The 23,125-nt window shown below is 42.3% G+C and overlaps 1 protein-coding gene across 1 annotated transcript in view; it reads left to right on the top strand.

Moving 5' to 3' along the window:
* Positions 1-23,125, top strand: part of JHY (junctional cadherin complex regulator) — an 82,350-nt gene that overhangs the window by 23,106 nt on the left and 36,119 nt on the right. The window contains exon 3 of the mRNA XM_006072530.4: positions 4,802-5,318. Coding sequence (XP_006072592.2) covers positions 4,802-5,318 — 517 coding nt within the window. The remainder of the gene's footprint in view (positions 1-4,801; positions 5,319-23,125) is intronic.

Below are 23,125 nucleotides of genomic sequence, written 5' to 3'. Positions count from 1 at the left end.
TCATGTGACAGAACGCAACACGCAGCAACAGACACCAGTGACGGAGCTTGTTGGCACGCGCTTTCATAGCAGACCCTTCCTGGGACCCTCCTTACTCTGTGCCAAGAACATAGTTCCAGGGACTGCCCCAGTGGTCCAGTGATTAAGAATCGGCCTTGCAATGCAGGGATGCAGGTTTGATCCCTAGTCAAGGAACTAAGACCCCACAAGCTGCAGGGCAACTAAGCCCTCAAGCCACAACTAGAGAGAAGCCCGCATGCCACAGTGAAGATCCCATGTGCCGCAACTATGACCCAACACAACCAAATAAATATTTTTTAGAAAGCAAACACAGAAAATAAGAAAATTATATTTTAAAAAAGAACATAGTTCTCAGCATATATATGTATACAAATGTGCTTAATACTCTCAATGACTATGAAGTAGGTACCATTATCTTTTTTTAGGTAGGTACTATTCGCATCCTCATTTTATTGATGAGGAAACTGAAGCACAGAGAAGTACAATAACTTGCCCACACTCCCACGGTAACTGGTAGTACGAGGAATTCAGTGCAGGCAATCTGATCGGAGAAGGCAATGGCACCCCACTCCAGTACTCTTGCCTGGAAAATCCCATGGACGGAGGAGCCTGGTGGGCTGCTGTCTATAGGGTCGCTGGGAGTCGGACACGACTGAGCAACTTCACTGTCACTTTTCACTTTCATGCATTGGAGAAGGAAATGGCAACCCACTCTAGTGTTCTTGCCTGGAGAATCCCAGGAACAGGGCAGCCTGGTGGGCTGCTGTCTATGGGGTCGCACAGAGTCAGACACGACTGAAGTGACTTAGCAATCGATCCTCACTCTCCAAACCTCAGTTTCTTCATCTATTAAATGGGCATAATGGTGACATCTCCCCATAGGGTTACTATGAGGTTAAAAATGGAGATTCATTATAAGCATTCCCTAGATCAGCACACCTGGAGAAGGCAATGGCACCCCACTCCAGTACTCTTGCCTGGCAAATCCCATGGACAGAGCAGCCTGGTAGGCTGTAGTCCATGGGGTCGCTCAGAGTCGGACACGACTGAGCAACTTCACTTTCAGTTTTCACTTTTCACTTTCATGCATTGGAGAAGGAAATGGCAACCCACTCCAGTGTTCTTGCCTGGAGAATCCCAGGGACGGGGGAGCCTGGTAGGCTGCCATCTATGGGGTCGCACAGAGTCGGACACGACTGAAGTGACTTAGCATTAGCATTAGATCAGCACACCATAATATGTTCTATCTTCCGAAAGCCAGCACTCTACAACCCACCCTAGGAAAGCAGTGGGGCGGTGGGCCCCAGTAAGATGTGTCACTTTAAAAGAATCTGTCTTTTAATTTATTTTTGCGTGGTCATTGCTGTGCGGGCTTTTCTCTAGTTGTGGATAGCAGGGGCTACGCTCAGTTGCGGTGCTTGTGCTTCTATTTGCAGTGCCTCCTCTGGCTGTGGAGCACACGCTCTAGGCTCATGTGCCTCAGTGGTTGCAGCCCATGGGCTCAGGAGTTGCTGCGTCCGGGCTCTAGAGCACAGGCTCAACAGTTGTGGTGCATGGGCTGAGTTGCTCCACAGCATGTGGGATCTTCCTGGACTAGAGACTGAACCCATATCTCCTGCATTGGCAGGCTGATTACCACTGAGCCACCAGAGAGGCCCAGATGTATCACTTTTAAGGTTGCCAAGCCCTGCTTTAAACAGTGCAAAGAAGAAGGCTACCTGTTCTAAAACTCTCCCCTAAAAACCATATATAAGCCGTAGATAACCGTAGATAAGCCCTTTGAACACCGCATCACTGTGCCTATCCAAATATATCTGTCTTACCTTGTTCTCTAATTGAGTGATTTTGCTAAATTAAATCCAAGCTTTCAAGTTAATGGAGTTAAGCCATACCCTTCATGGAATTTACAAAGCCCTGCAAAATCACACCTCGGCTTAACCCTGACCTTCACTCCTCAACCATCCCCACTCCTACCCTCCACTTTATCCATGCAAAATTTGTCCTTTGAAAGCCCCATGTTCTCTCACCCCTCTGTTCCTTTTTACAAGTTGTTTCCTCAGCCTGGCTTAGACTCTCTGCCCTTCTTAGCCTTTGGTATCAGCTAAGCCATCAATGCCTTCAGAAAGCTCCCCTTTCTCCCAAGATGGGACTGGATGTCCCTCCTGAGTCCTGATTGGCCCTGTCCCTCCCGAGTCCTGATTGGCCCTGCTCGGTGCACTCATGACTCCAGTTGTAAATCGCTCATTTCCTGGTCTGTATCCCCAGCTGAGCTCACCATCATCTCCCCCTAACTTGTGTGGGGATGTGCAGTCGTGTCTGACTCTTTGTAAACCCATGGACTGTAGACCACCAGGCTCCTCTGTCCATGGAATTTTCCAGGCAAGAATACTAAAGTGACTTGCCATTTGCTATTCCAGAGGATCTTCCGGACCCAGGGATCGAACATCTCCTGCATTGACAGGCGTGTTCTTGACCACTAGCACCACCTCCCCCAACCCAGTACACGCTCAGTAAACATCTATAGAATCACTGAACAAGCAAATGCATGAGGAAAGTTAAATTCTGTCAAATCAAGTGAATGAATGAATGAGGAGAGTTAAACTCACATTTTCCTTTGACTATATCATAGATATGGGGAAAATGGCACATTTCTTCATTTAAAAAATACTTTCTATCTTTATTTACTTGAAGATGTACTTTCATCTTTTCTTCCCCATCTAAACAACCATTGCTGAACCTTATACTTGATGCAGCACAAAATAAGCCCTAAAGTCATTCACTTGTTTGGTCCAAAGAAAACAGCTTTTCTGCATGTTTAAATACTAATTTACTACTGTTGGGTTTTTAAAAAATATATAAATATCTAATGCTCAGTTATTGATTCAAGCATCACTTTTTACCTCTTCTGTCCATAGCACAGGGCACAGGTTAGGTAAAGGAAGGCCAGACCTGCTGCCCAGGACCTGACCTAGGTGAGGAGATACAGTTGCCATGGTGAACAGTGAACTAAGCACAAATACAGCACATGAATTTAGCTACATTGTCTCATCTGGATTTTATGCAATCTTGAGAAATAAACAGAACAAATATAACTGATCCCTAACTTAGGGATGAGAGAAACCGGCTCAGAGATGACATGGTCTACCAACTGAGGCACAGACAGGTAGTGACGGACCCAGGACTTGAGCCCAGGTCTGTCTAGTCCCAAGTCCAGATTATGCCCTGCTGGACCAACCCCTGCCCCTGGGACAGCAGGGGACATTGCGCAGAGAGACCTCCTCAAAGCCCCAGAGGTAGCCCTGCGGAGTTTCAGGAGTGACGAGTCACACGGTTTGATGTCAGTTTCCTGACCATCATGGACCATCCATCCAGGTGCTTTGCTGGAGGAGAATATCATTTTTCTTCCCTCAGTGGAAAAGGAAGAGCAGTCCATCCCAATAAGTTTTCCATCTTAACATGTGAAGTACAGATTCAGAGTGACAAGGGGAACCCCCCGGCAGTCCAGTGGGTTAGGACTCGGGTCTTACACCATTGTGGCCCAGCTTCAGTCCTGGATCAGGGAACTGACATCCCGTCCAGCAAGCCTTGTGTCATGGTTAAAAAAAAAAAAAAGGACACTAAAAATTCAAAGTGACAATTTAGCAAGATATGGAAGTTGGGCTTTCTGCTCTAGTTTCTGCTTTACATCAAATCAAAGAAATCTAGGTTCTCATTAAGAAGACTAAATTAGCATTAGGGGCCCCATTAGTTTGTTTACCCAGCATAAAATTATGTCCTCTGTAAACGGGAATATCAAATAGCATAAAAAGCCCAGATGATTTACATTTTCTTTTTGATTAGAGGATTGCATCTACTGTACTCAAGGAAAATCTCTCCCATTTAGCTTTTGAAGATCAAAGAGGCCATTAAATATGCCCATATTACCAGCATTTTTTTTTTCCTTTTTTGATTAAGACTAGGAGGTGCTTTACAAATTGAGATCGTCATAGGGAAAAAGGGAGGACTTGATTTGGGGTCATATGTACTGATTATGGACCCATTCATATGGACCAGGCAGGACCCTATGCTTAACCTTTTATTCATATAGGGCTTTTCTACACCTTAAAACACATGCTGACCTGTCTACTGAGTTTTGTGTACACAGACCTGACCCAGAGAATATGAGCTGAGAGCTTTCAGAGGCATTGTCTGATCACAAATGTGAGGGATCTTCCCGTAGCATATTTGAAAAAAAAGACAAAATGAAGTGATGAATAAAAATCACTGATTCAGGAGGATGAACCTGTGTAGGTGTTCAGTTGGCATAAATCCTGCTTTTCTCCCACAAAGATGCAGACTGAGTCGTTGTCCAGGCAACGGTCGAATTTTCCTTCCTTGATAAACAGCTAAATGTGTATATCACCAGCTAAGTGTGAAATCCATTTTATCTGCAGCAGCTTATTACTTATGCAACTTATGGTGTGTCTAAGTAATAGCATTCCTCGCACCAAGATGATTTCGCTGGTTTAATGTTACAGACATTGGTTTTCCAGCATTTAGAAATGAACCATCCCCCTTTTTTATTCTATATTTCAATGAACTTAGATAATGACGACTTTTTGCCCTTATGTGTAGTGTGTAGGCCTAGTCTGAGCCTGAGATGTGTCTTTCACATGTTACATAGTAAAAAGGAAAATTGTAAGAGAAAGATGGAGATTGATGTCGAGTAAGATGGTCAGCTGAAGAGAATGAGTAATCTGTTTGGATGAAGGACTTGACATTTCTTTTCTGCTCTGGGCAGCCGACAACCCACAGAAGACAAATACTCACACCTCCGATACGATCCAAACTGGAAGAGTAAGAAAGAGGAGGGGAAGTTGTTGCCTGTAGAAGCGTTGCCGGAGTCTGTGGACAGCTCTACAGAAAATCTGACTCTGAACCCACTCTACCCTTCCAAGGAGCCTTCGATGGACCTCTCAGGGGGGAAAGGTGAACAGAAGAGCCCACGGAGCACAGCCTCCTTACTTGGGAGTGAATTCGTAAGCCCGAACTACGAGCTCAGCACCCTCCGCACTGAGCCATTTTCCGTGCTGAGTGACAGCGACCCTGAGGAAAAGTCCAGCAACCTCTCTCCGTACTTGAAGAGTTCAAGTTCACGCAGCGAGGCATTCCTGCCAGGATCACGCGGCCCTCGGCGAAGGAAGTCCAAACAATATTTTGTGGAAAAGAACAAGCTGACTTTGGGATTACCCACTCCAAGAATGGACTCTTATCTTCAACTTCACAATAAAAAAAGGGGGGAAGGTCACCTAGAACAGGTACGTAGCGACTTCTTAAAAATCTCTTCCAGGCACTCGACTGGCATTTGCCTCTGTTTGAAACAGCTGGGTATCACTTCCTTTGGGGTGGCAATGTCATTGTAAGCACCCAGCTGAGTAAAACAAACACCCTGTACCTTGCCCCCTTTGAAGAATTGGGGGGATTATTCTACAAATTCTTAAAAGCAAAATAGAAGTCATTAATGGCTTACAGTGCTGTAATTCAATTATTAGACCCAAAATGTTTCCATCCAAGGAACCATAGGTTTTTTGGTTTTTTTTTTTAAACTATAAACTCCATTAGATAAAATACAGAGCTGAGGGTTTGATTCTCTGTGTTGGCTGCCTTTGTTCCCACAAAAGCACTGGTCTTCAATCCTATTAAATCCCTCTCATTGGCGGTGACATGACATACTCATTATCAGTAACAGCCACCGACAGAAGTGATTCTCAGCTCAGATTCTGTGTGTGTGTGTATGTATATATATATATATGTGTGTGTGGAGAAGGAAATGACAACCCACTCCAGTATTCTTGCCTAGAGAATCCTGTGGACAGAGGAGACTGGTGGGCTGCTGTCCATAGGGTCGCATAAAGTCGGACACAACTGAAGCAACTTCGCATGCATGCATGGGAGAAGGAAATGGCATCCCACTCCAGTATTCTTGCCTGGAGAATCCCAGGGATGGAGGATCCTGGTGGTCTGCCGTCTATGGGGTCTCACAGAGGCCGCCACGACTGAAGCGACTTCAGTTCAGTTCAGTTGCTCAGTCGTGTCCGACTCTGTGCGACCCCATGAATCGCAGCACGCCAGGCCTCCCTGTCCATCACCAAGTCCCAGAGTTTACCCAAACCCATGTCTATCAAGTTGGTGATGCCATCCAGCCGTCTCATCCTCTGTCGTCCCCTTCTCCTCCTGCCCTCAATCTTTCCCAGCATCAGGGTCTTTTCAAATGAGTCAGCTCTTCGCATGAGGTGGCCAAAGTATTGGAGATTCAGCTTCAGCATCAGTCCTTCCAATGAACACCCAGGACTGAAGCGACTTGGCAGCATATATATATATATGTGTGTGTGTGTGTGTGTGTGTGTGTGTGTGTGTGTGTGTGTGTGTATACATATATATATATAGGGTGGTAGCGCAAGGATGGCAGGGTACAACATGGGTATTTTTTTTATTATTATTATCCAGGTGATTCTATTATCTTTCCAACTCCCATTGATAATCACTGTACTGTCTTTCAACCTGTGCAAATGTGATCTGATTATAAACTTTAGTCTCTCTGTCTATAAAATTGGAATAATATTATGTCCCCTCCCTTTCTCATCTGATCATTTTGAGGGTTTATTCTACCCCAGATGATGAATTCAAGACCTACTGGAGCCAGTAAACTTAGCCCTATTTCATGGATGCACATAAAGCTCACATCAAGCCACCTCCTAGGGGACATGTTTGTGGACATGGAGAATAGAATGGCTGGATCAGTGCATCCACCACCCTTACTGGGGAAACAGCTTGAAATTCATCACCCAACAATGTGGGATCATTTTCAAACATGAAGGAGAGGTTGTTATATTAAATAGGGATGCCCTTGGGGCTTTCTAGGTGGTGCTAGTGGTAAAGAATCTGCCTGCCAATGCAGGAGACGCCAGTTTGATCCCTGGGTGAGGAAAATCCCCTGGAGTAGTAAATGGCAACCCACTCCAGTGGGTTCTTGCCTGGAAAATTCCATAGACAGAGGAGCCTGGAGGGTTATAGTCCATGGGGCCAAGGGGAGTCGGACATGACTCAGCCACTAAGCGTGTGCACACACACATATGCACACACACATATGCACAAATACAGGGATGCTTTTCGACCTATTCAAATTCAAACTGGCATTATTTAGGGTACTCTGACCTGTTCTAACCTGTGAGTATTTTCTGAAGGAACAAGGGAAAGTGAACATTTGTGATTTTTTCTTAACTGAGGAAACTCTGTCTATGGTCTTAAAAGATTATGTCATATCCTTGCCTTCGTAACTGAAAATAAAACAAAGGAGTGGACATGTATTTTTAGTTGATTATCAAAACAAATACTTAGCTGACTTCAAACAGAATTTTCAACATTTTTTACTCAGTTCTAGTTGTGAATGTACTTTTCCATGAAACTTATGTGACATTTTAAATTTTGCTTGGTCACTCATTTTAAAATACAAATAAATTCTGTGAAAGCTGTTTATGGTCAATAGTTTCTCCTAGACTAAGGCAATATTTTTCCTTTATTTTTAAATGTATTTTCAAAAGAGAAGAGGCAAATAGTGAGGCAAAAAAGAATTAGTTATATCTCCAATAATAAAACTGAGAAAAGGTTTATTATAAGCTCCTTAATTGATTTCTTAATTGCTAATTTTTCTTAATAGTTATACCTTAATTTACAAACAATATCAGGGTGTGTTGATTGTCACTGATTCCATAGCATAATTTTCTTTCATTATGCCCAGGAGGAAACTTTAAAGCAGTTCAGGTTTACCCAGTCTTTAAACTCTCGAATTATTCTGTGAAATGGCCATGGATCTTTTCCTCCACGTTCTCCAGATTCAAATGTCTAAAGGCTGATTGCTAATTGTATTCAAAATTGTTTCTGCACCGTTTTCCAACATACATTTCCTTCATTTTACTCCAATTCCTTAAAAAAAAAAAAAAAAAAGATACAAACTAGTTTGACCTAATAATGATATACAATAATAGGTGTAACTTGTTTTTTGAATTATAGTCAGTAGCATAGAATGATGTGTTCAAGTCATTATTTATGTATGAAGTATGTGCAGGTCTTTCTGCCAGTACAGATTATATATTCCCTGATAGGCAGGAACTATGCTTTGTACTTTTTTTTTTAAGACTTTTTTTTTCTTTTTTTGGATGTAGATAATTTTTAAAGTCTTCACTGAATTTGTTACAATACTGTTTTTGTTTTATGATTCGGTTTTTTGGCCACAAGGCATGTGGTTCCCAGCTCACCAACCAGGGATCAAACCTGCACCCGCAGCATTGGAAGGTAAAGTCTTAACCACTGGACTAACAGGGAAGTCCCTGTGCTTATCTTTAAATCTTCTAGCCTAACATACTATCATGGCTCAGTACATATATGGGAAATAAAAAATGTCCATCTTCTGTCACCTCCAAACTTTATTCTCTTTACTGTGATTTGAAGTTTATGTGGGAGAAATGGTATTTCTAGAACAGTGGTTTGAAATCCTGGCTGGATTCAATTGTGGGGGGCGGTGGAGAGAATGTGATCCTCACTACCCAGACCAGTTTACATCTCTGGATGAGATCCTGAGCATCAGTATTTTTAAAAAAGACCCTCAGTGGTTCTAACATGAAGCCAGGTTTGAGAAGCATTGTTCCACACTAGAGCAGTGGTTCTCATCCTTGGCTCCACATTGCAATCACCTGGAAAATGACAAGCGTCTTGGTTCCTGAGCCTGCAGCAACTGAAATTCTAATTTCGCTTTTCTAATTTCACAATTCTAGTTCTAAATTCTAATGCTTCACTTTGGAAGCATTGTGGAGCTTCCAAAGCTTGCCAGGTGATCCTAGTATCTCAGCAAGACTGAGAGTCGATGATCTAGAGCAGTGATTCACAAATATTAGGTGTATCACAATCATCCAGTTGTTGTTGTTTAGTTGCTCAGTTGTGTCCAGCTCTTTGTGACCCCGTGGACTGCAGCACACCAGGCTTCCCCGTCCTTCACTATTTCCCAGAGTTTGCTCAAACTCATGTCCACTGAGTTGTGTTGCCACCCAAACATCTTGTCCTCTGTCGTCCCCTTGTCCTCTTCTTGTCTTTCCTTTCCCCCTCTAGAATCATCTAGAGAGCTTGTTAAAGCAGCTTGCAGGACCTAACCCAGATATTTCTGATCCATTAGAGGTAGGGTGGGGCCCAAGGTTTGAATTTTTATACATAGTTGCAGAGTCCACCATTTCTGCTATCAAGCCCACACTTTAAGAACCACTGATCTTCTTTCCTGCAAACTTCAAGGTATTTATGAACCCCCTTAGGGCGTGTTTAAATATAGATTTTGATCCAGTAGGTCTAGAGTAAGACTCAAGAGTCTGCATGCCTATCAAACTCCCAGGTGATGCCAAGGGTGCTGGTCCCTGGATGACACAGAAAGAACATAAAGGGTTTTTCAGAAACCTACAGTAACAGTTGTGTAAGTCCCTGCTCATTGGTCCTTGATGTTTGCAATGGCTGAGGATGTGAGGTAAGAAGTTGGGGTGGCAGGTTTGGAGGCTGTTTTAGATTAAGCAGCATCTGTTTTGAAGGTTTTCATATTTGGAAATCTGTTTTTCCCTACTCATTTCTTTGAAATAGATAATAAACATCTTACAACTAGAAATATTGAAAGGATAAATGATCTCTGTTGTTTACTGAATGAATAAATGTCAATTACCACTACACAGCCAAGAAAACCCATCATTTTGTTGCAAGTCTCTATGCCCAGTGAATCAGACAGGGTCTTAAGCAGTGTATTGTTATTTGGGAAGATTTGAAATTAAGTCTAAGAAGTTCACACAACATCCCAGTAAAAATGCCAACCCATTAAAAAAAAAAAAGTTGAAAAGGTTAATTATTAAGTTTACATAAGAAACAGGCAAGAATAATAACACAAGCTCTGGAAATTAACGGCAAAAGCCATCACAATATTGTAAAGTAATTATACAATTAAACAAAATTTTTTTAAAAAGAGTCGTGAAAGAATGTAGCCCCACTAGCTAACAGAGTATACTTAAACCCTCAATAATTAAATAATAAAGTTTTGTTTAATGCATTTACAGACACATAGAACAGAAAATCTAGAATTAGGACCAAATTAGTGTGAGAATATATGATCTGACATAATTATTTGATAAAGGCAAGACCTCAAATCTGTGACGAAATGATGAGTTCTCCAAGAAGACAACTGGATAGACATTTGGGAAAAAATTAAGTTGTATACATACCCCATATCATATAACAAGATAAATCCCAAGTGGGTCAAATATTTAATTTTTAGAAATTAAACCATTGTATACACATGGCTGATTTATACTGTAGTACAGCAGAAACTAACACAACATTGTAAAGAAAGTATACTCTAAAAAAAAAAATTAAACCATAAAATACTAGAGGGAAAACAAGAAAATTCTCATATAACTTTGAAATTATTCAAAATCCAGAATCTACAAAACATAGATGAATTTGACTACACTTCCCCCTTGAGCAACATGGGTTTGATCGCACAGGTCCACTTACTTGTGGTTTTTTAAAAATAAATAAATACCACAGTACTACACAATGTTGAGTTGGTTGAATTCAGAGCTACAGGACTGAAGATATGGAGGGCTGACTGTAAAGTTATACATGGATTTTCTGGAGGGTCAGTACCCCTAACCCTCACTTTGTACAAGGGTAAACTGTATATAAATATCAAAAGCTTCTGCAAGAAAGAAAAGCATAAGAAAATCAAGATACAAAGAACTAGAAAAATATGTCTAATTCATATCACAAAGTAATATGTGTGTAAATGTAAAGAGCTCCTAGAAGTCAATGAGAAAGAGACCAACAGACAGTATCTTTTGTGAATATAAAAATTTACAAAATATAGGAATATATAGTTCACAGAAAAATTAATACATGTGGCTATTAAACATATGAAAACATATCCAACTTTGGTCATTTAGGAGAAATGCAAATTAATACTATATTGGGATTCCATTTTTCATCTATAATTAAACCAATAAAATTCCCAATTTTTTATTAACCTCTGGGCAAAAAAAAGTACAGTCAAGCTGGTGAGAGAATAAATTGGACTAACTAGTATGGAGGACAAGTTGCTAATATCCACTTAAAATACAAATACTATACACACTCCTGAGAAAGCAAAGCATAATGGCTAAGAATACAGGCTTTCAAGCCAGGTTGGTTAACACTGCCACCTGCTAGCTGTCTGACCTTGGGCAGGCTGTGCAGCCTCTCTATGCCTTAGTTTTCCTCATCTTTAAAATGGGGATAATAATAGCACCTTCTTTCCTCAAAGGATTATTAAAAAGATTAAGTAAATTAATATATGGAGAGTGCTTAACTTGATGCCTGGCTTATAGTGAATGCTATATAAGTGTTAGTAATTATTATTTTTTAAATTTGACCCAACGTCTTCCTCTCCCAGGACTGTATCCTTGTTATATGTGTGCAGTTTTGAAATAACCCTGTATAAAATTATTCATTTCATCCTTCTAATAGCAAAAGATTGGAAGGTACCCAGATGTCTATTATTTGGAAAATCTGTAATAAACTATGGTACGTCCATATACCAGAGCATCCTATAGCTTAAAAAAAAAAAAAGATGTTCCCCATGAACCTTTATGGACAACCTATCAGGATTTATTATTACTAAGACAGAAGTTAAAGTTGTAGAAAAGTATATATAGTGCAAAAAAAGTGGGGAGGAATAAAAATATACATATTTTCTTGATATGTTTTTAAAATAGTGAGAAAGAATACATAGCTGGTTAATTGTAGAGGATGGGGCAGAAGTAGAGTGGGAGCATAATTCTTCACTTCATGCCTTTATATATGTCTTACTTTTGAACCATGCTTATGTGGTTGCAATATCTAGTGTTTTGTGGGAACCCTGGTAACCTTATACTCCCTGATTGCTCAGGGTCACTTAAATTGCACTTCTGCTTGAAAATAATGGCTCAGAGTAGAACCACTGATTTTTTAAATTTTATTTCTCCACGACCTTTTCACCATTTTTCATAGATCTGTTTATCTTACATTAAAATGCACTGGAAAAATCACCTTTAGAATGCATTATGAGATCTCAGTCACATAATGTTCAAGACAAGGAATTGATATAAAAATCAACACACGCTAGAGGGCACCTAAGTATCACAGTCAGCCAACACTTAGCTAGTGAATATTCAGTGCTTGCTTTTATTCAAGACTTGTTCAGTAGCCAGAGGTATTTGTCTGAAACTCACTAGAATTAAGTCAATTTATGATCTACCATTAAAGGAAATTGTCTCTTGAAAAGTGAGCTACCTTTCTATCTTGATTCTAAAGTGTGACTTTGAAGACTGATGAAGGTGAAATTTATTATGGGCTCAGAAAACAGCAGAAGTGCTTTATACATATTATTCTGTTTTTCCCTTGTAATTTCTTCAAGAAATTACAGATACTTTGCAGTGTGCATATAGAAAGGTTATTCCATGACCTATGGCCTTCAAAACAATATAAGGTCCTTACATAGAATCCACTACCCATTCTGAGCATCAGCACATCTTTGAGGCTGTTGCTGAGGCAGCAGGTCACTCAACCAAACGTATCTTTATTGAGCGCCAGCTGTATGCTAAGCACTCTCCTCAGTGCTAGTGATATCACAGGAAATAAGAGATGTCGAGTCCAGTCTTCAGGAAACTTACATCCAATCACCTGATGAGAAACATCTAACAAAATAATTTTGGGTAGGGTTCAATACCTCAAAGGATATTGAGTCAACTTCCTTTAATAAAGGTATAACTGGGATGTTTAACGAGGTGCTTAGGGAAGCTTTCCCTTTCTGAGAAGATATGGTTTGAGACGTGAATGGGTAAGAAAGAGAAGACTATGTAAGCCCTGGGCAAAGAGCTTTGGTTGGTCCCAGCCTTGGAAGGGGCTACACAATATAGTGGGAAAGGGGATGAAACCAAAACAGAACACTGGTTTGGGAGTCAGACTATCACAGGTTAGATGCTGGCTCTTCAATGTACTAGGTCGTACCATTAACTAGATATTTGAGCAAGTGACTCTTTAAACCTTAGCTTCTTCACCTGTCATAGGGGGTTCATTTCTGCCTTGGAGGGCTACTGCAAGAATTTATACAAAGCTCCTGACACGTGGCAGACACTCAGTGAAGGGAAGCTGTTATTAAACGGGTCGTTCCTTAAGTCACGAGAAAGGAAAAGAATCCACCTTGAAACCAGGTCCTTCTAAAGGGCTTTTTTTTTTTTTCAGGCTACAGTGTCTGAAAATGAAAAGCATATGACTTCAGGTAGAGTAAGAACAAAATGTTGCCAAAAGGATAACATCTGTAGACCCTAGCTTCCCAGCTGGTGCTAGTGGTAAAAGAACCCACCTGCCAACGCAGGAGATGCAGTGAGGTTTGATCCCTGGGTCAGGAAGGTCTCCTGGAGAAGGAAAAGGCAACCCACTCCAGTATTCCTGCCTGGAGAATCCCATGGTAAGAGGAGCCCGGCAAGCAACAGTCCACAGAATCACACAGAGTCAGACACGACTGAATGGACTTAGCACGCACACAGACTCTAGAAGCCCATTCTATGATGTGACTCCCAAAAGACTGTCCACTAACCAGGCTGTCTCCTGAAGGTTCCCCCATCAATCAAACACTGCCCCGGGGATTACAGGACCCTATAGTCTTGTACTCATTGGCAATATTTCTTTAGGAAGTTGCATTTGGCCTCAGTTAATGTTTCAGACATTTACACTTGGTAACAAGGAACTTAGGGAATATTTGACGCTTTGGTCTCAAAGTGCAATTTCATATCACAGCTCTTGAAAATCTAACTTCTCCACTGCGGTCACAAGTGTTCTTCTTGGATACAAATCTGATCATATCAACCAGCTGCTTAATGAGGGTCCCTGTTAATTTCAAGATAAGAGTCAAACCCTCAGAGTGGTACTCAAGGCCCTTTGTGACCTGGCCCCTTCTGCCAGTTTAGCCTCATCGTTTGTCACTCCTCCCCTGCATCCTATGCTCCAGCCGTACTCTGGGAACTCACGGCTCCCTGAACCCAGCACTTCCCCTGGCCCTCTGTCCAGGCTGATGAATTACCCTTCCCTGTCCTGTTTCCTTGGGAAAATCTCACCCTCCATTTTGAGATTCAGCCCAAAGCCCTCTGCCTTTAAGACACTCTGAGTTCCTCACTCATCCTTGAACACCCACCACAAAACCCATGACACCACGCTGCACTATTTAATGTTTGTGTCTGTATGTCTTTACGTGACTCTGAGGTCCTGAAGGCAAGGACTGGCTCATCTCTGAATTCCTAGAGCATGGCATGCAGTAAGCACTTTCTACATCTTTTATGAAGTAATGTAATTTTTAAATACTTGAGGGGAGGTGGTTCAGGCTTTTATCACTCTCAAGTGAAAAAAATTTTCAAAACTGAGGAGTTCATGCTCCTGACTTAAATAATGGAATTTGGCATTGAAAGACCAGATTTGAGCCCCATTATTATTACAGCCAGTTATTACCTTTGGTCAATTAAGTCTTGAATGTTTACCTTCTTCTACAGATCCAGTTATTTAGATGGCCAAATAAGATGTTATATGTGAATGCTCTGCATAATCATATCAGATCAGATCAGATCAGTCGCTCAGTCATGTCCGACTCTGCGACCCTATGAATTGCAGCACGCCAGGCCTCCCTGTCCATCACCAACTCCCGGAGTTCACTCAGACTCACGTCCATCGAGTCAGTGATGCCATCCAGCCATCTCATCCTCTGTCGTCCCCTTCTCCTCTTGCCCCAATCCCTCCCAGCATCAGAGTCTTTTCCAATGACTCAACTCTTCGCATGAGGTGGCCAAAGTATTGGAGTTTCAGCTTTAGCATCATTCCTTCCAAAGAAATCCCAGGGCTGATCTCCTTCAGAATGGACTGGTTGGATCTCCTTGCAGTCCAAGGGACTCTCAAGAGTCTTCTCCAACACCACAGTTCAAAAGCATCAATTCTTCGGCGCTCAGCCTTCTTCACGGTCCAACTCTCACATCCATACATGACCACAGGAAAAACCATAGCCTTGACTAGACGAACCTTTGTTGGCAAAGTAATGTCTCTGCTTTTGAATATGCTATCTAGGTTGGTCATAACTTTCCTTCCAAGGAGTAAGCGTCTTTTAATTTCATGGCTGCAGTCACCATCTGCAGTGATTTTGGAGCCCAGAAAAATAAAGTCTGACACTGTTTTCACTGTTTCCCCATCTATTTCCCATGAAGTGATGATATAGCCTTATATAAATGTTACATTTATTACTGAATGTTTGATCTGAATTTGGATAAAATTGGATAAAATCAATATCTAATTGATATAATGATCTCCTTTTCTGTGGTTTTGAATATCATGGTTTAAGACCTTTGGTTGTCTATAAAATTAAACTTCTTTTATTTAAATTATGATCATCTTTTTCTAATTATATTTGGTCAGAAACACAGAATGCTTTTTTATAGAATTCTTCCAGTTTGGTGGTGTTTTTGAGTCCCACGTCTCATACTGACAAAAAAATATTCTATAGAGTAGGTACTTTGTGTATGTTCATTGATAGATTTTTTTTTATTTTGCCCTATGCAACCACAACAAGAGCACTTACTTATAACAGTATAATTTAAATTGAACTTTATAGTTTTTCAATACAAGACGTTTCTTAAGGCATCTTTCTTGTATGCGCTAGTCAGCACTTATTTGCCTGATCTATAGAGTGACGCTTCATTAATTCAGCATTACTGAGGAGGGACCCATGAAGAGACAACTTTCCTCATAACTGAAGCATGCCCTTTCAAAAACCAGAACTTTAACAGAATGAATCATGTCTAAGGATAACTTTGAAAAAACGTGTGTGGACTATTTGCAGGAATAGAGATGCAGACATAGAAAACAGACATGTGAACACCGAAGGGGCAGGAGGAGGGTGGGAAGAACTGAGAAAGCAGCACTGACATATATACACTGCTGCTGCTGCTGCTGCTGAGTCGCTTCAGTCGTGTCCGACTCTGTGCGACCCCATAGACGGCAGCCCACCAGGCTCCCCCGTCCCTGGGATTCTCCAGGCAAGAACACTGGAGTGGGTTGCCATTTCCTTCTCCAATGCAGGAAAGTGAAAAGTGAAAGTGAAGTCGCTCAGTCGTGTCCGACTCTTAGTGACCCCATGGACTGCAGCCTACCAGGCTCCTCCGTTCATGGGATTTTCCAGGCAAGAGTACTGGAGTGGGGTGCCATTGCCTTCTCCATACCATGTGTAAATCAGCCAGTTCATGGGGAGCTGGTTCATAGCACAGGGGGCTCATCGAAGTACTCTGTGATGACCTAGAGGAGTGGAATGGGGTGGGAGGTTCAAGACAGAGGAGATATGTGTACACATATAGCTGATTCGCTTTGCTGTACAACAGAAATGGAAGCAGTTGTCCTCCAATTAAAAAAAAAATAATGATAATGTGCCTGGAGAATGTGATAATTCTGCGCTCTCTTACCCAGGCCACAGTGCCCTGTTCTGCAGTAAAGTCGAGAGCCATGGTGATGGGCACCATCCTTTGCCTCTTTGCCAGATGCCATGTTTCTGTGGTCATTTTTGCCACTGTCAGAGTACATGCTCTTTAGGAGCTTCTGGCCAAGCAGGAAGCAGACATGTAAACAAGACCAAGTGATAACTGCTGTCCTAGAGATACCTGTGGCCCCAAAAGAACCCAGAAAAAAAATGCCCAGGTCTGTCTGGGGAAGTCAGAGGGGGCTTCATGGAAGAGGCAGTCACTGAACTGAGTCTTTAAGGAGAAGTAGAAGATAACACCGAGAAGGCAATGGCACTCCACTCTAGGACTTTTGCCTGGAAAATCCCATGGACAGAGGAGCCTGGTAGGCTGCAGTCCATGGGGTCGCTAAGAGTCAGACACGACTGAGCAACTTCACTTTCACTTTTCACTTTTATGCATTGGAGAAGGAAATGGCAACCCACTCCAGTGTTCTTGCCTGGAGAATCCCAGGGACGGGGGAGCCTGGTGGGCTGCCGTCTATGGGGTCGCACAGAGTCGGACACGACTGAAGCGACTCAGCAGCAGCAGCAGCAGCAGAAGGTAACAGGCAGAGGCAGGCAGCAAAGAGACCTCAGGCAAAGGGAGCACGTGGGGTGCTAAGAGGGTGCGAGAGGACACTGCTAAATGGAGACCTGTGAGTACAGGAGGAACCACTATGGTGCTGGGCAGGAACTGGCAGTCAGTCAATCAAGTCAAGTGGTTAAAGCAGTATGACAAATGACGTAAAATATCTCATTTTCACTCTGCTACTGCTAAGTCACTTCAGTCGTGTCCGACTCTGTGCGACCCCATAGACGGCAGCCTACCAGGCTCCCCCGTCCCTGGGATTCTCCAGGCAAGAACACTGGAGTGGGTTGCCATTTCCTTCTCCAACTTTCACTCTAAGTATATAAATATACATTAACTCACGAATTTTTTTTTTTTCCACTAAGGGGCCTAGTGCATAATCTATGTTTTGCGACATCTTTCTCACATCAGTTTGAAAGATCTATGGTTTCCACTTCCGATTTCTTGAAAGCAAAGTATTAATAAAAACTTAGCAAGTGCTGAGAAACAATCTAAGAACATAACCTTTCTAGATTTTTGTGACTGTGTCCCCTAGTCTCTTACACACACAGACACATACCTCACCCAGTTGTGATACTGCCATTTGTTTGACTCGGTCATTCTAAATTATTCAACTCAGTCTTTGTGAAAACAGCTCTCTGTTCACACTCAGATTTCTCCAGATTATCTGATCTTTAAATCAAATTCATAATTTTAACAACATATACAATAGGAATAAACAAGTAAAAGCCTCTTGGTAAACACGTAACTCAACTAGTGGAAACAGACATATCAAGGCATAATATGAGTGTTTGCCTATGGGCTTAAGTTAGGCTGTCTTAAGAAAGGACTGGAGAGTGTTACTTAATCAACTGAGTTAGTGGAGGCGGAGGACTAGATTGTGTTGTGGATGACTGGATTGTCAGGATGGAGGTCCATATTTAGGCTAGAGAAATGGGCATGGGCCTTTCACAAGGAAGAACTCTCAGAATATGGTCCCTGACCAGCAGCAGCAGGACCATTAGAATTGCAAACTGGGAACTCATTAGAAATGCAGTCTCAGGCCCCAGCCCAGATCTCCCAAACTGGAAACATCAGGGTGAGGCCTTTACATCTGTGTTTTTGTTTTGCTTTAGGGGCTGTTTTGGCTGTGCCGTGAGGTACGTGGGATCTTAGTTCCCTGATCAGGGATCAAACCCGTACCCTGACAGGGAAGGTACTGGGTTGTAACCACTGGACCACCAGGGAATTCCGTACATCTGTGTTTGTTTTTTTTTTAAGGTTTATTTATTGGCTGCGTCAGGTCTTTGTTGTGGCAGGTCGGCTTAGATGCTCTGTATCATGTGGGGTCTTAGTTCCCTGACAAGAGATCGAACCCAAGTCCTCTGCTTTGCAAGGAAGATTCTTAACCACTGCACCACTAGGGAAATCCCTACATCTGTGTTTTAACAAAAGTGATTCTGACATGTGCTCAAGTTTTAGAACTACCATGCTGAAGAGTTAGGCCTCTCCTTTATGCGACATGGAATCACCGAAGGGTTTTAGTCACGGAGCAATCTGAATCCTGTGACCGTCCAGAGGTCACACTTACATATCCTTAGCTGTTTATAGGGAGTTCAGGTTGCTAATCAACCCTCACTTACGTTTCATGCCACATTCCTAAAAATCTCTTTCACATTCTTGAAAATGGTTGTTGGCGTCATTCATTTGCATACAATTATTAAGAGCTTCTTATGTGCCAGGCTTTGTCCCAAGTGTTTGGAATATATCAGTGAACAAAACTGACAAAAATAAGGGCCAACTTCCTATTAGGAGGAGGCAGACAATAGACAAAATAGATAATCAGCGTATTAGCAGGTGATGTAAGTGGTGAGGAGAGACAGGAAGCAGAGCAGGGACAGGGAATGCTGGGGGTGGGGGTCACCATTGTAGACAGGTCACGGAGGTAGGAGAGCAGAGCTTTCCTGGGAGAGGAAACAGCAAATGCAAAGCGCTGAAGAGAGGAAGGGCTAACGGGCCTGGAGCCAAGCCAGCAAGGGAAAGAACAGACAGGGGATCCTAGCTTCTACCTTGTATCGCTGACAGCCGCCACCTGGCTTTAATCGAAAACCACAAATCTAGGCAGAGAAACAATAGATTAGATGTGTTCAGATGTAAATGGAGCAACCAGTGAGCAATGTAGATGAATCTTCTCACTCAGTAACGTTTACTGAGCACGTATGTGCCAGGCACATCCAGAGTCAGCACACAGCTCATGGGAGTAGTGCCCCTGCAGCCCTACAGCCCGGCACAGAGTCCCTCCTTTTCCTGCCCTCGTGGGACTTAACATCTAGAGGCGAGACAAACATAACGACCAGGGTGAAACTTGTCACACACAGGAAAGGACAGAACACTAAGGCGGTGGTACATCTGTTATAACCTCCTGGGGTATCAGGGAAGGCTTCCTGGAGGAAGTTATATTTTGGCCAAGAGTAGACCAGTGAATGGGATTGGTCAGAGTAGGTAAGGTGAAAAGTTTCCGGGCAAAGAATGGCGTGTGCATGGACCCAGAGCATGTGGCCCAACAACAGACCTGAAAACATAGTCTAACGAGAGCAGGAGGAACTAAAGAGGCAGAAAACAAAGAGGAAGTAAAGAGCCTCTGATGAGGGTGAAAGAGGAGACTGAAAACACTAGCTTAAAATGCAACATTCAAAAACCGAAGATCATGGTTCCATTACTTCATGGCAAATAGAAGGCGGAAAAGTGGAAGCAGTGACAAATTTTATTTTCTTGGGCTCCAAAATCACTGCAGATGGTGACTGCAGCCATGAAATTAAAAGATGATTGCTCCTTGGAAAGAAAGCTATGACAAACATAGACAGCATGTAAATAAGCAGGGATATCACTTTGCTGACAAAAGTCTGCTATGGTTTTTCCAGTAGTCATGTATGGATATGAGAGTTGGACCACAAAGAAGGCTGAGCACTGAAGAATTGATGCTTTTGAACTGTGGTGCTGGAGAAGACTCCTGAGTGTCCCCTGGACAGCAAGGAGATCAAACCAGTCAATCCTAAAGGAAATCAATCCTTAATATTCATTGGAAGGACTGATCCTGAAACTGAAGCTCCAATATTCCAGCCACCTGATGCAAAGACCTGACTCATTGGAAAAGATCCTGATTCTGGGAAAGTTTGAGGGCAGGAGGAGAAGGGGATGACAGAGGATGAGATGGTTGGATGGCATCACCGACTCGATGGACATGAGTTTGAGCAAGTGAAGGACAGGGAAGCCTGGTGTGTTGCAGTCCAGGGGGTCACAGAGTCGGACACGACTTAGTGACTAAACAACAACAATGAGAGCAGGGAGGAGAGGCTGAGTATAGAGGATGTGGGACCTTATAAACCTTTTAAAGGTTAAGGGCAAAGGAAGTGCACTGAAGGCTCTTTAAGTAGGTGCCTGGCATAATTCACGTAGGGTTGTAAGAAGCTCAAGAGTCTTATACAGAAATTTAATGTAAAAATAATATATTCGGAGATCTCAGTGTCATCAGTTTCTGAGTAGATGCATGCTAAATACATTATGAAGTGACCTATAGCAGCAGTCCCCAACCTTTTTGGCACCAGGGATTGGTTTCGTGGAAGACAGTTTTTCCAGAGACCGAGGGTGGTGGATGATTTCAGGATGATTCAAGCATTACATTTATTGTGCACTTTATGTCTATTATTATTACATCAGCTCCACCACAGATCCCGGAGGTTGGGGACTCCCTGTTCTATAGGATAGAGAAAGTGGCCAGCGGCAGAGCCAAAACATTTCAGGTGTTTTGTCTCTAAATAGCTGAATAATTATTACAAACGCCCAGATAACTCAAGCTTCAAACAACTGTACTAAATACCCTTGTCGGAGCCCAACAGCCTGACGTCCCTGCCTCTTCTGCCAGCCACAGAAGAAGATATGTAATACAGGCAGCAGCAATGCTGACCTTAGCAGGTCCAAACCGACACAGAGCAATACGGATTAGAAACAGGACAAGTTAACGCTGCACGTCACTCATCAGCCAAGTTCACAAACAGACGCACACTCAGTCCACTGATTACGCTCCTAAGAGAGGGATTCAATAACAGATGTGCTGGAATGATGCTAAGCAAACAGCAACTTTGGAAAAATAGGACCCTCTGGCCGATTTTAATCTGGATATATGCTTGTCATATATCATAAATACCATCAAGGAATGAGAATAACAGGGAACCTAATAAATTCACACGAGACTCCCCCACAACAACTAAACACAAGGTTATTAACAGAATATAACGGAAAGGGGAAAAAAGGACCCAAACCTTCAGCGACTGCAGGACCTCACAGTGATATTGTATTTAAACATGTTTCAGTGTGTGTCTCTGTGGGTACGCGCGGATCCACATAGGGCTCTCGGTAAAGCATCAACTTGTTTTGTGGTGCCGATTCCCTAAGAACCTGATGAGTTTCTTTGAGACAGAAGTAGCCAGCCCAATCTAGCTCAGCTGTACTCAATCTGAGTTGCTCTCCTACATACAAACCCTCACTTCAAAGCCAGGAACATAATGTACAATTTTTTAATGGCTCTAGACCCAGGCACTCAGGCGCTCTGCTCTGCGCCTTACCTCAGTGTAAACACCTAATCAAGATTGCCCGAGCTTCAACAATAGCAGCCAAATGCAATTCGAGAACCACAGGCCTTTGAAGTCCTCCCAGCAAAGGCCGGTTTTCTAGTCCGGGATAATGACATAGCATGATTGCTGTCTTTGTTGTATCTTTTCAGTAGAGAAGCAATTATAGGTCCCAATTTAACAGAATAGACATTACACAGCTTATGATGCTCAAAATGCAATTTCATTTGATCATTTTCTCGATTTGATTGGTATTAATAGAATGGCTCACCAAGGGGAAAAAAAAAGAAATAGCTAGCAGAGGTTGTGTCCCATTCCACTTTCAAAGAGATAATGTAGAAGTATGCTTTATCCACCCAGAGACTCACTGGGGGGATTCACACACCGAGTTCTACCAAAACAGCCTGTGGATGGAAATACTGTACATCTTACATTCTCTGGGGAAGGCAGTGTAGAACAATGCCTTTATATTTTTTCATCTATAAACTTTTTATCAGAGCTCCATTAAGGGACCCCATGGTTGTTTATCAAATAATATCACCAGTGAAAAACCAAATTAACGAAGTCCCCTTTACAAAAGCTAGGGCATCAAATCTCCTCGTGGCAGATCTAGGAATAAACCCAGCTTCTCCCAGGCTCCAGCTTGTCCAAGACATTGCGTGTTTGAGATTGAAAACAGGATTATTTCCTCGCCTGCTTAGGCAGCCTATTTAGATCCCCCCCCCCTCCCCCCCGTCCCTACTGTCATTTCTCCTCCAGGACAGAGTTGATCTCTCTTTCAAATGAGTTGTGTTTTTGTTTCACATCACGGCAGTAAGGGATTGAAGCCTTACAGAAAACAATGACCTGTGGCGGATTCATTTTGATATTTGGCAAAACTAATACAATTATGTAAAGTTAAAAAAAAAAAAAAAAAACAATGACAAAAGTTGCAAAATCTTAATACTTTTATTGTCATCCTGGGTTTCTGGAAAGAGTGAAGGGCTGAGAGATGGAAACACGAGAAAGCGGCTCCTGACCTTGAGCTCTATTATAGCATTTAACTCCAAACTTCCCATCTTAGCACAAGTTCAACTGTTGCATGGTATCATGAAGTTTTCCACTTGCAGAGTAGGTAATTACTCAAAACCTATTGATTACTTCCATTTGTAATAAAAAAAAAAAAACCTCCATGATCCAACAGTACATTGTGTTCCTGTATTAGCAGTGAGAATTCAAACATGAAAAAAGTTTTACTTTCATTTTTTTCCCTTTTTACAGATCAACCTTTTAAACATGGAAACTTTCACACTATTTGAGTTGGGC

Source organism: Bubalus bubalis, chromosome 16, assembly GCF_019923935.1.
Source record: "Bubalus bubalis isolate 160015118507 breed Murrah chromosome 16, NDDB_SH_1, whole genome shotgun sequence".
Taxonomy (NCBI): domain Eukaryota; kingdom Metazoa; phylum Chordata; class Mammalia; order Artiodactyla; family Bovidae; genus Bubalus; species Bubalus bubalis.
This window is presented reverse-complemented; position numbering and strand designations above follow the sequence as displayed.